The sequence below is a fragment of the Canis lupus genome, chromosome 27 (assembly GCF_048164855.1).
Source record: "Canis lupus baileyi chromosome 27, mCanLup2.hap1, whole genome shotgun sequence".
Classification (NCBI taxonomy): Eukaryota; Metazoa; Chordata; class Mammalia; order Carnivora; family Canidae; genus Canis; species Canis lupus.
In genome coordinates this window covers 29,122,518-29,136,061 of record NC_132864.1, presented here as the reverse complement: position 1 = coordinate 29,136,061, position 13,544 = coordinate 29,122,518, and the positions used below count along the sequence as shown (strand labels likewise).

At 40.3% G+C, this 13,544-nt stretch overlaps 1 protein-coding gene across 13 annotated transcripts in view; it reads right to left on the bottom strand.

Moving 5' to 3' along the window:
• The window catches only part of EWSR1 (EWS RNA binding protein 1), a 29,996-nt gene that overhangs the window by 4,958 nt on the left and 11,494 nt on the right, over positions 1-13,544 (bottom strand). For 8 of the 13 annotated variants that reach the window (XM_072803111.1, XM_072803113.1, XM_072803114.1 and 5 more), the window contains 6 exons: positions 11,743-11,910; positions 10,023-10,234; positions 9,005-9,185; positions 6,162-6,199; positions 5,602-5,634; positions 5,169-5,287 (listed from right to left, as the gene is read on the bottom strand). In XM_072803111.1, the coding sequence (XP_072659212.1) occupies positions 5,169-5,287; positions 5,602-5,634; positions 6,162-6,199; positions 9,005-9,185; positions 10,023-10,234; positions 11,743-11,910 (751 nt within the window). The remainder of the gene's footprint in view (positions 1-5,168; positions 5,288-5,601; positions 5,635-6,161; positions 6,200-9,004; positions 9,186-10,022; positions 10,235-11,742; positions 11,911-13,544) is intronic. The other 5 variants (XM_072803115.1, XM_072803109.1, XM_072803112.1 and 2 more) reach the window with 1 other exon arrangement.

Sequence of the window (13,544 nt, the reverse complement as noted above, 5' to 3'; positions counted from 1 at the left end):
TACATTATGATCAAAGTTTAATTTATACATGTTGGTTATATAACACCTAGTGATACCTAAGAGTATTGATTTATATATATATATATATAAAAAGAAAAGAAAGCTAGTCAGGATGCCCGGGTGGCTCAGCAGTTGGGCGCCTGCCTTTGGCCCAGGGCGTGATCCTGAGTCTGGAGATCGAGTCCCATGGAGACCTAGGATCAAGTCCCACATCAGGCTCCCTGCATGGAGCCTGCTTCTCTCTCTCTCCCTGTGTCTCTGCTGTCTCTGTGTCTCTCATGAATAAAATCTTAAAAAAAGCTAGTATTTGTAAGACATACATACTAATGCTATGTTTTTATAAAGAACATACATGCTGAAAAATATGGCAAAATGGTGGTATGAATGATGGGGCTATTTTTAAAATCTCTATTTTACAAAACTGATAGTATAATTTTTAATTTTTATTATTATTATTTTAAAAAGATTTTATTTATTTATTCATGATTTGGGGGGGGGGCAGAGACACAGGCAGAGGGAGAAGCAGGCTCCACACAGGGAGCCCGATGTGGGACCCAATCCCGGGATCCTCACGCCCTGGGCCAAAGGCAGAGGCTAAACCGCTGAGCCACCCAGGGATCCCCCCCTGCCTTTTTATTTTATTTTATTTTATTTTATTTTTTTTTAATTTTTATTTATTTATGATAGTCATACAGAGAGAGAGAGAGAGAGAGAGGCAGAGACACAGGCAGAGGGAGAAGCAGGCTCCATGCACCGGGAGCCCGATGTGGGATTCGATCCCGGGTCTCCAGGATCACGCCCTGGGCTAAAGGCAGGCGCTAAACCACTGCGCCACCCAGGGATCCCCCCCCTGCCTTTTTAAAAGATTTTATTTATTTATACATGAGAGACTGAAAGGCAGAGACACAGGCAGGGGGGAAATGCAGGCTCCACGCAGGGAGCCCAATGCGGAACTTGATCTTAGGACTCCAGAATCAAGACCTGAGCCAAAGGCAGATGCCAAACCACTGAGCCATTTAGACATCCCTATACATTACTTTCCTAACTAGGAAAAAACCCACACATACACAAATAAACAACATATCATACACATCACAAATAGAAACCCTCTGGGATGCCTGGGTGGTTCAGCAGTTGAGCATCTGCCTTTGGCTCAGGGTGTGATCTTGGGATCCGGGATCAAGTCCCACATCAGGCTCCCTGTGGGGAGCCTGCTTCTCCCTCTGCCTATGTCTCTGCCTGTCTCATGAATAAATAAATCTTAAAAAAAAAAAAAAAAAGGAAACCTTAATCATGCAAATCTTTTTTTTTTTTATTTTTTAAGATTTTATTTATTTATTCATGAAGAGACAGAAAGAGGCAGAGACCCAGGCAGAGGGAGAAGCAGGCTCCCCACAGGAAACCTAATGTGGGACTTGATCCGGGGACTCCAAGATCACGCCCTGGGCCAAAGGCAGGTGCCAAACCGCTGAGCCACCCAGGGATCCCCATCATGCAAATCTTAAGGGCTATCAAAGTCAAATCTTATTTCTATATAGTTGTAACAACCACAAAATGTCATTTGAAAAAGACCATTAACAATAACTAAAATTTTTATTTATTTTTTAAAGATTTTACTTGTTTATTCATGAGACACACACAGAGAGAGGGGCAGAGATATAGGCAGAGGGAGATGTAGGCTCCCTACAGGGAGCTCAATGTGGAACTCGATATTGGATCCCAGGATCATGCCCTGAGCTGAAGGCAGATGCTCAACTGCTGAGCCACCCAGGCGTCCCAACAATAATTGAAATTTTTAAAAATAAAACTAAGACTTGCAAAACCGTTGAGATGGTCTTCACTCAAGACCTAAGTAAATGCACATACGATATTCATGGAAAAAACTACTCAGTATTATAAAAGTATCTATTTTCCTCAAACTATCTTATAGATTCAATAAACATCCAATTGGGGTTTTTAAAGAACATAAATGGAATTCTAAAATGTACATAAAACAAGGAGTAAATAATAGAGCAATCTTTTTTAAGATTTTTAAAAAATTTATTCATAGAGACACACACACAGAAAGAGAGAGAGAGGCAGAGACACAGGCAGAGGGAGAAGCAGGCTCCTTGCAGACAGCCTGATGTGGGACTAGATCTGGGGTCCCCAGGACCATGCATGCCCCAGGCTGCAGGCGGCGCTAAACCTCTGTGCCACCGGGGCTACCCATAATAGAGCAATCTTAAGGAAAGAGAACAGAATTTGCTTTATTATAGATAAAGACTTTTTTTTTTTTTTAAAGATTTTATTTATTTATTCATAGACACAGAGAGAGAAAGGCAGAGACACAGGCAGAGGGAGAAGCAGGTTCCATGCAGGGAGCCTGACGTGGGACTCGATCCCGGGTCTCCAGGATCACGCCCCAGGCTGCAGGCGGCGCCAAACCGCTGCGCCACCAGGGCTGCCCTAGATAAAGACTTAAAATAGAAATAGCTGTGCTAATTAGTGAATTAACCCCAAGTATACAAAGACTACCAGAAACAGCTCCAGGTATGGGACGAAATTTATGTGACAGATATAGTATATACGATCAAGGAAAGGATGGTTCTTTCAGTAAATGTTACTGAAACAAAAGGTCTCACAAACAGAAAGAAAGATACAAACCAATAATGACATGATTGGTAAGTTCAATTACATTAAGAGCTGCTTCTTTCATCAAAGAGTTAGAAATTGGGAGAATACACTTGCAGTATTAGACAAGGATCAGCCTTCAGGGAATATAAAGAATTATATGTAGGGGCGCCTGGGTGGCTCAGGCGGTTAAGCATCCAACTCTTGATTTCGGCTCAGGTCATGATCTCAGGGTCATGAGATCAAATACTGCACTGGGCTCCGTTTTGAGCATGGAGACTGCTTGGGATTCTCCCCCTCTGCCCCTATCCCCTACTCTTTCTATAAATAAAATACATTCTTTAAAGGGACAACCCAATGAAGAATGAGTGTTAAGACTAATAGGCATTTCATAGGAGACAACATGCAATTAGAACATTATTAAGCAAACACGGAAAAGTAAATTAAAACCACATTTCAGGGGCACCTGGGTGGCTCAGTCTTGGTTAAGCATCTGCCTTCCACTTAGGTCATGATCTCATCTCAGGGTCCTGGGAACGAGCCCTGAGTCAGGCTCCCTACTCAACAGGGAGTCTGCGTGTCCCTCTTCCTCAGCCTCCTGCCCCCTGGCTCATGTTCAGGCTCTCTCTCTCAAATAAAATCTTAAAAAAAATTTTTATTTACTTATTTGAAAGAGAGAGTGCATGCACAAGCAGGGGAAGCAGCAGAGGGAGAGGGAGAAGGAGGAGCTCTGTTGAGCAGGGAGCCTGACTCAGGGCTTGTTCCCAGAACCCTGAGATCATGACCTGAGACAAAGGCAGACACTTAACTGAATGAGCCACCCAGGTGCTCCAAAAACAAAATTTTAAGAAAAACACCACATTTCCATTTTCTTCCACCAGATTGATGTAAGTTAAAAATTCAGGTCAGTCCCAGTAGCAGTGAGGATATGGGGAGTGTGGTCTTATGAATGCTGGTGGAAATCTACTAAGTTGCTCAGCCATACTATTAGTTATAAAGTTAAATATGCACTTTTAGAACCAGCAATTCTACACCTGGGTGGGTATAGCTGAATCTGATTTGTGGATTTAATATTTGCAAATTTGCCTACTCACTAAAATTTAAACTCCAAAATCAATACTTGTAGCACTTTTGTGGTTATTTGTAGACGTGTGGAGCAACAAAAATTTAAGCCGTCTGATGCACTTGTTCCAGTAGAGATCAAATGAGACACGCTGCACCCTCAGTCCAGTTCTCTCAAGGGATGGAGACTGTGGGGACAGGGCAGTGCAGTGAAAGAAGTTCTGGCCCTGGGGCCAGCTGGATGAATCTGAATGCCAACTCATGCAAGTCACTCAACACTTCAGAACCTCATTTTCTCTTTGTAAGAAAAAAATAGATCTATCAAGGGGGAACGGTTTTTTACAATTTAGAATTCTAATGTATGTGACGTGTGTGTATATATGTATCTGTGCACACACCTGCTTAAGAGCAGTGGTTGAGTATCCATTAATTCAGTCTTTGTAGTGACCTTCCAGAACTACTGCAAGTAATAAGAACCAACTATACATACACTAAAAAGACACTAGTTTACTGTGCCCCAGGAGACATATACAAGAATATTCACTGCAGCATGGACTACAGACCACAAACTTAGAAATAACTATTAGAGAATATACAATAAATTAACTTGTGACATTTATAAATGAAATATAGGACTCCCAAACCTTTGGGTTTCTGACCTGAGAACTCCTGATCCCCCCCTCAAAACCATAATTTCTCTTAATTTTCCCCACCTGAACCCAACCACCATTCCACTACCTCAGATTAAAACTTTCTAGTCACACCAGCTTCACGAGCTTCTCGGCCCCTCTGCCTTGCTATTCAAGCTACTGTTGCTAAAAGCTTTCCCTGCTCTGAGTTGTATGGCTCTATTTCTTTTATCTCAGCTCTCCTTGATTTATTTTCCTCCATAACATCCATCACCTAACACAATATATTCCTTTTTACTGTATGTTCCCCACTGTACGTGAACTCCAAGGGTTCCTGTTTGTTCCTAGTATATCCACAGAATAACACTGCCTTATAGGTAGTAGTGTTTAATAAACCTTCCCCAAAATTATAGCATATGTCTATGAAAAGAAAGGAACAGTATGATTCGGGATGGGAGCGTGGAGAAAGGATAACACTGGGGAAGAAAAATATGTCACGTGCTCATAAAGCTCTAATTCTCATACTGGAAGTAGAAACATAAATGTTGACCATTTAAAAAATGCTATGGTGTATTCTGTATTTCACAAAAAAGCAGTGTCCATTTAAGTATTCTTGTAATTAACTGAAAATTATAAAGAAAAGACTTGAGTTAAATATGCCCAACCATATTTAGCATTTTTCTACCAAAAACGTTTTCTTGTTGCTTCTGCTGTTTCTGTATTTTTAAGGAGCAAACCACAACATGCCCAGCAAGTCAGGCAACTTAGAAGTGGTTAGCTCTTCAGAAACTCTCAACATCATCTCTTTAAAATGCCTGCTGATTTGGAAGACTTGCCGGGTCATACGGTTTTGCTTGTACTTACCTTAACAACTCCACATTGCTTAAAGAAGTCAGCCAGATCATCTAGAGTCACATTGTCATTTAGGCCTTGCACATAAATTGCACTGTTGTCAGAGTCTTCATCTGGATCTACAGGTGGGCCTTTCAGAGAAAAAAAGACAGGAGTTACTCTGCTGTACCTACAGGGGCTGATTAATGCACTAGTCACTGCTGCTCACTGGTAATTACCACAAAGCTAAGAGAACTACCAGCCACGCTAAGAAAGCCACGAAGTTGTGGTTTCCCTTTCGTCTAAGGCTAGTAGAAGTAGATGCTCCCAATAAAGGGAGCCTCAGACTGCTCCCGACAGCAAGAATATCACGCTCATCTACCAGGCTGCTGAGCTCTAGCAAGCACTTACTTCGGTGCTGTTCATTTATTAACATAAGATACAAAATTCAAGAATTCAAAATTACCTAGATCAAGATCTGGTCCTTCATCCATGGGTCCTGCCAACCAGGAAAGATCATATAAAATACTATTAGTGCACGTCTTGCAAGCTACAAACCTTACAAACACACATAGCTATCTACTATACCACCATTTGATGGGGCTTCATTAAATTCAAAATGACCCGCACTGCTAAAATGGAGCAGTGCCCCTTTAACATTTGTGAAAGATTTGCTAGGGTTTTGCTTTTTCTTTGCTGGTTTGCTTTTAAACCATTAACCAAATACACTCAATGCTTATGTGCCAAATTAGTGTTAAATTTAAGTCAAAATTTTTCCTCCAAACCAAATTTAAAAACTGTATTCTCCCCCATATTACAGAAGCAGTTGCTCAATACTTCAAGTTACCCTTTGTTTTGTAACCGTAGGTTAACCTTATTACCCCTAAGACAATGCCGGCAGTACCCATTAGTCTCTTTGTATAGATCATTTTTAAACCGCTTATGAAACTAATAAAAAATTATAGTTTTCTAAAAACTGACTGTATTTTTTTTAAACACTATCCATGGTAATACTCAAAAACTTACCACCAGGCTTATTGAAGCCACCTCGCTCTCCAGCGCTGCTGGGGGGATAAACGAAGAAATGAAGGCCTTTCCCTTTAAAAGCCAGTACCGCTCTGAGCCTTGGGGGGGCTCGTGGGGAAGAAGGGCACTGGCTAAACACATCTCCAAACAATGCATCTCTCTCATCTTGTCACTATGCCTTTCTTCAGGGCAGCTTGCTCAAATTTCCTTTATATACAACCTTGCTTGTCTGATTGTACACACCAGTGTGGTTGGTTCCTTTCATTTCGGGGGCTGGTATTAATAGTGCAATACTTGGCAAATTAGGGGGAAAAAAAGTAGATCCCAAACACCCACCCCATCAGCTGAAAAACAGGGAGAGCTTGGTTGTAGAGAGGAGTAGCAAGCTGGGGCAACTGCTTTCCATGTTCATAAAGGTGCACCCTCAACCTCTCCTAGGGGAGAGCCAAGTGAGGCTTCCTAACAAGTCACAGTATGATAAAGCAGGAGACAACCACATTAAACGCCTACAACACACATCAGAGGACGCATCCAGCCAATCTTCAGCATAAAGCCATACAATTCAGGGCACTAATGGGATTTAACAATCGCTGTGAAAGGAGAATTTACAACAAATACCAAGGCTCAATGGACTGGGGGTGCAACTTTATAGACACATCAGTTGAGAACAGTGATGACAGCAGTATAAACTTACTGCTTTACATACTGTAAACAGGGGGAGGGAACACGACAGGCCTTTTTCATTTTTCCTTCAAAGTTAAATAAAGGCAGCTCCTCAGTGGGAGGCCCTGAGCTTTTTCTAACCAGTATTGCACCTTTAATACCTGAATATACAATTTCAAGCTGTTGCATGCAGCTTTGTTTCCTTTTTAAAAGTACACACCATAAAATGTTCTCTCTCTTTAAACACAAAAGTTTACACTTTAATGTTACACAATTCTAGAGTATTATACCTCCTCTGGTTCATTACCAAATAACAAGTATGCAGTTACCAAAGTTACAGAAGGATTCCATTTATACAATGAATACATTTTGTTAAAAATATTCTATGTATATTTTTCCTCTCCATATGGACACCGTGTCTAGTCCCACTTTTCATTATGCTGCCGGCTGAGTACTGAGTACGGGTACTTTTTAAGTATTGAAGTGTATACAAGGCTCTCACTTTGTAACCTGTAGCATATAAATGCGACAAAGCATGTTAAAAAGTTTCCACGTTTAACAGCCAATGAAAATATCAAAATACTGAGGCAATGAAAAAGGGCATGTTAACAACATTGAGTGCCTTACCTGCAGAAGACACTGAAAACCATCACCACACCAGAGTGAAAAAGAGGGGAGAAGGGGAGATGCCCCTGCTCTGTCCCCAAGGGATCCAACTGACTGCTTCACAGTCAGTTGAAAAACCTGTGGGGAAAGCCATGATTTTTTCCATGGCTCCAGGAGAGACTTCTCATCCAGAAAGAGGGGATCCCTCTACTAGCAAAGTCTAGCAAAATTAGCAGAATTATTACTTCTGGAGTATTAAAATGAATGAACTTGAAATTGATTTTGCAATTGGAAAATACTAAGAATTCTAGGTGATTGGAGACGTGATGATAGTAATTTCAAGTGTCTACGTCTATTTTAAAACATCCATAAAGTGAAACCTTTATAATGGAATGACATTTTCCAAATCAGACTGATTTTATTTTATACCAAATTATTTATCAATTTTTGTGTTGTCAGATAACTGTTTCTTCCAATAAAGATTTCACCAAAGACTTTTTTAAGTTATGCAGAATACACAGAACCTAATTTTCAGTTATCTTTCAATAGGAAACAGATTTGGGAATATAAAAATTAAAGATCAAATTTTTATTTAATTTTGAAGTCCACTTCTATTTAAAACAAAACAAAACAAAACAAAAAAGAATCCCTACACCCAATTTTTCCTTGTACCAACAGTGGCACCAAATCCAATTTATACATACTATGTAACATTCTGCATAACTTTTTTTTTTTTTTTTTTTACTAGTTTATATAGGGACAGAACACACACAGAACTAAACCTTCCAGATTATGTTAACCATCAACATTATACCTCACCTTCATCAAAGTACAGACACCATAAAGGGGGGAAGGGATGGGAGAGGGAGGGGAGGGGCAGGCACAGGTAGCAGGGTTATGTTACTGATCTAAACAAAGTTTTCTAAACCAGATTGTGCCATCAATCAAAATGGTCAAACCGATTTAGACTTCTCAAAATCTCCAATGGGGAGTGATCCTGTAATTATATACATTACTCTGCAAAAAACTATTAGACTTTTCTGTACCAGGTGCACCTCAGGTCATAGTTCAGGGGTTATGGGACCAAGATCTTCATCATTACGTTCAACAATTCCAAGTACTAACAGAAGTTGGGGACAAACATTGTGGAAAACAACTGTGTTCCTTTTCTGCAGTATATATATATATATACCAGGTATTTCAAGACAACCATTCAAAGGCAATTAGTTAAAAACCTAGGGGTGTTAGAAGGGTTGTGTGTGTTCCATCCCGAGTCTATTACCCACAGAGGCTTTTGACCTCTGGAAACCATGAAGGGAACTGAAAGCTCTCGTTTCAAAACCATTCTTTGTTCTCCCCAACCCAACCAAGTAGATTGGCAGGGAAAAAAGCAAACTGCCACTTAATCTATGCCACAAAGATGACATTTCCATGTTTTAGAAGATGGCCTGGGCTCAACAGATTGTCCATGGAAATGTAGAAATAAATTTCTTATGTCTTTCAGTCCCTTCTTTCCATTGAAAATCCTATGGATGAAACAAAATTAGGTAAAAGGAGAAAAGGTTTGCTCTTACCCCATTCCACCGCGTCCTCCTCCCCGCCCACCTCTGCTCATGCCTCCACGATCAAATCCCCCTCTTCCCCTGCCCCGGTTATCAGGGCCACTCATGCTCCGGTTCTCTCCTGGTCCGGAAAATCCTCCAGACTCCTGCCCATAAACACCCATGCTACTGGGGTGGTCCTGTCGGAATGAACCTGAGGAAAGAGTCACATCTGTAAGCCATGGACCAGCATTTGAACACTGCCTGTTGTACTTTCTCCTGGAATCACAGAATGCTCAATCGCAAGGCACTAACCAAGGCACCATCTTCTGAGGTAACCTTACATAGTTAGCCTAGAATAAACCACCCAAATAAGAAATGAGCCCTCTGGTCAACAGTTTATAGGGTTTTGCATCCTAGGATGTCTCCAAAAGCTGTTTTAAAACTACTCTCAGGAAACAAAATAGCAGGCAGGTTTCTTAGGGCTTAAAGGTTGGGCTCCATCAAGAAGCACTACTCATTTCATAGCTATAATGAAACACGCCCATGGATGGAGTTTAATTAAAAACAATGATCCAGATAAAAATTAAATTGGGAATGCAGTTTTGAGTTTTTGGTTACTTTTTTTATGGATTTAAACAAACAAAAAACCCCAAAAACATATCATTTACTTGACTATCAAAACTGCAGTAGTCTTCAACAGCTACCTGCTCGCTTCCTTACTGAGTGGGTGGGTAGGCCACAGGAATGCCAGCTTTACTCACTGTATTATAGCCTCCTCAAAGAGAGCGAGGCTAACGTCCTATAATATTTTCTATGGTTAGTTACAAACTCTCTTTTATTTTATTTTTTTTGCAAAGTACACTAACAACAATTAAATTGGAGAAAAGCATTTATGTCTTTAATGGGATATCCAAGCAGTTAGCTAGGATGTTATGTCCTAAAGATGCATCCTGGAGTCCAAAAGTAAATAGCGACAAAGAGCATTTCCCCATGTTCAGAAACTCCAAACATAATCATTCTTATTTGGTTTTCTCTCTTAGCAACTCACTCTGCTGCCCGTAGCTGCTGCTCTGTTGGCTATATTGACTTGGAGCCTGGCTGTAGGATCCAGTTTGGGGGGGATAACTAGTGGGCGGCTGCTGCCCATAGCTGCTTTGTTGACCATAGCTACTCTGCTGTCCATAGCTGCTCGGCTGCCCATAGGTGTTCTGCTGAGAGTAACTGCTCTGATCATAACTAGTCGGCTGTGTAGAGGAGTAGCTGAAAGAAAGAAAAAAAGCTTATTAGGAAGGAGAAGCTTGTTATTTCTTCAAGCCTCCTAAATACGAGACATTCATATTGTGACACAGAAACCCTTAAAAATGCACTTACTTTCTAAATATCAACAGTTTGAATTTAAGCAAATATATCTGTATTCAGAATAAAGCTTTAAATGCAAAAGAGAAAATTAATGCAAACCAATCTATACAACATACAATCCTTAGAGACTCCTTTTACCCCCCACCCTCTTAAAACCAGTGTTCGATTAAATTCAAGGCAAATTTGTGAGTCTGATGTTTCCTGAATTAAGAATATGTGCACAGGGACCCAGGGCAGGCTGACCCAGTGAAAAAGCCATAGAGGTAAAGGAGGTAGTTAAGTACTGCAGTTCTAAACCTGCCTCTAATAATTCCTTCAATCATGACAGTGACTGTTCTAGAAGTACAAGGCTCTGGTGTGTATACGGTCACACAAATACGGCAATTTTCTCTTGATGATCTGTCCAAGTTTCAAACTGTTTTGCTATATATCATATATGCTTTTGAACTTTCAGACATGCCTGATTATCTATGAAATCTGGGCATTCATGAAGAAAAGACAGATAAGGAAACTAAAGAAACTTCAGAATCAATGCACTGTACTAGAAGTGTTTTTGACGTGTCAGCCACATTGCAGGGAAACTAATCAAAGATACCTTCTTGAGTAATGATAAAGCTTCAAAGAACTGCTATTAAACTTTAGATGAACTATAATAACAAAAATCAAAAAACATTATATTTAAGAGCACAACTAAACTAAGCCTCAATCACATCCCCCAACATGGCTGTAAGGACTCAATAGCTTCTCTTCACTGAGTGTACCTATTCAACAGGCCAGATGCACTACCCTCAGCAACACGGGCTGGCTCAGCGAAGAACTGCCATAAGCCCTGCCCACTGTTGCTCCACGCTGTACACTTACCGGTCAGTTGTATTTGCTCCCAAACCTGTCCACATCTGAGGCACTTTAATATGTAAACCAATGAAATTGAGTGCAAAAAAGGTAAGTGCTACTTCTAGCAAAACTAGGGTAACACTTTAAGACACAATTCAGATAGCTCATTTGAAAACCTGCTTCTAATTAAATGTGCGTGTGAAAACCTGCAGTTCTTCCTCTGCTTTACAAGAAACCCAAACGAGACATTGTAGCTGCTGGGGTAGTTAAGTAAAACAGTGCCATATAAACCTGTAGACTTGTAGACTAGAGCTCTGGATGAAAGGCCCTGGCCCAATCAATCATTAAAAGACTTGTGCATGAATGGACCCCTGAGTTAAATATGAAATGATTAAAGTGAAGTTTAAAAAAAAAAAAAGTCCTTCAAAGGTTTTAATGTAACATTGAATGGTCAGCCTTATAACTGGGAGAGTCAGAGAACTCATTTCACCTGAGGAAGAAGCTGGTCAACAGTCTGAAAATAAAACCTGTGATTCTACTAGCTCACTGGCCATGAGGACAAAGATAATACTGACCTGGTAGGAGGATAAGATGGTGGTGCTGTGACTGGCTGCATGGGGTAGCTCCCAGGTACCTGGGGATAACTGTAGTTACTCTGTCCATATCCTAGGCTGGGCTGGTTGTAACCCCCTGTGCTAGATTGAGGTTGACTAGTCTCAGCGGGTTTGTTACCATCCTGTGGTCTAAAAGGAGAAATAAAAAAGTAAGACTTTTTCCCTCGACCATAAAACTTTGGGTAAGAACGCTAAAACCTCTGAGCAATGTGCAATGTTAGGATTGAGCTTGGAAGTAAATACAACTATAAACTGAACTACATCAAACCCAGCCCCAGTCCAACTATATTTGCTGGAAGAAAACACTAACAAGGGGGAGAATTAATCACATCCACAGATGAGATACCAACATGTTACATTTGTTGCACACTAGCAGCAATCAAAGGCAGTTACGATTATTTTCTATTGACAACTTAAGTGATCTGGGAGGGGAAGTGGTTTGTTAGGGAAGAAAATACTTTTACTCAAAAAGGACTGTTGAAGACAGACTAGGAACTTCAATAATAATGCTGAAGTTTCAGGTCAGAATAACATTTATAGAAGTTCATGGGCACTTATAAATTTGGATTACTATGAGTTTAGACTTCTCATTTATTAAGAGCAGACTTGAAAATACATTTCCTAAGTTGGACTGACATAAATAAGTCTCCATAATGGAAATACCAGAATAGAGGAGGGATCCCCCAACTTCCAGCCCCAGCTCCCAACAACCCTTGAACTGGGAAATATTAAGTAATGAAAACCAATCCCAAAGGAAAAAACAAAACAAAACCCCAAGGGTTTTTCTATTACCTCTCAGCCCTAACAGTTTGCAACAAGAGTGTAGCACAGTGAGCTTGAGCTATTTTAAGCAAACCCCCAAGAATCGGCAGGCAAACCAGATGGATGTGGAAGTGTACTGGTTTCTCCAGAGCTGAAATGGGTCAGAAGCCCCCTCTTTCTAGTGGAAAAAGGAGTTGCTGACACTGATCATGAGGCAGTTTTAAAGTGTAAGGATTGAAAATCAAGGGGAAAAAAAAAAAAAAAAAACCAAAAGCATTATTTTATAAAAATCAATAAATAACCCCCACACTCCTGCTATGGCTTGGATATACCGTGGCAATGATCATCAAATGGGCTTTCAAATAGTTGAAAACATTCTGAAATGCCTAGGTCAACTGAAACGGAGCTTTACAGGAATCCATTAGTTTAATCTACCTACTGCACAGGTTGTCCAGCATATGTAAACTACCAAGTAGCTCTGATTACTCACTGTGCACTTTTAGAAGTAATTTCATGAGTGTTTGCCAGAGCTAATTTCTTACCTCTACACAGTAGGCAAAAAGTCTAGGTTACAAGTTGATTTCTTGTTTATTCCCTAAAAAGTCTTCTTTCAAATCAGAATTCAATGTTCCTTCAAGACTGTATGCAGAAGCCACCTATGTGCATTGCCTAAAGCAAAGACCTGAAATCTTCTGTTAAGTAATAATCAGCACTGTTTACCTGCTAATTAGTCATGGAGTATGAAATCTGTTTGTCCAAATATTCACCTCAAAGCAGGGTACCCAGTTAAGATATATACTTGCCTGTGATATTTAAATGACCAAGCCACTACAGAATACAGAAAAAATGTCAATTCCTTTAACTCAGATAGCAGTGTATGCTTCCCACCTCCCCTGTACTGTAAACTGCCAAGTTTTTCCCAAAGAGAAAGTTGTTATCAATTTACAAGGTCAATAAAATCAAAAGTGCAATTCTATCAGTAGTTCTGTTGTGAAGGGAAA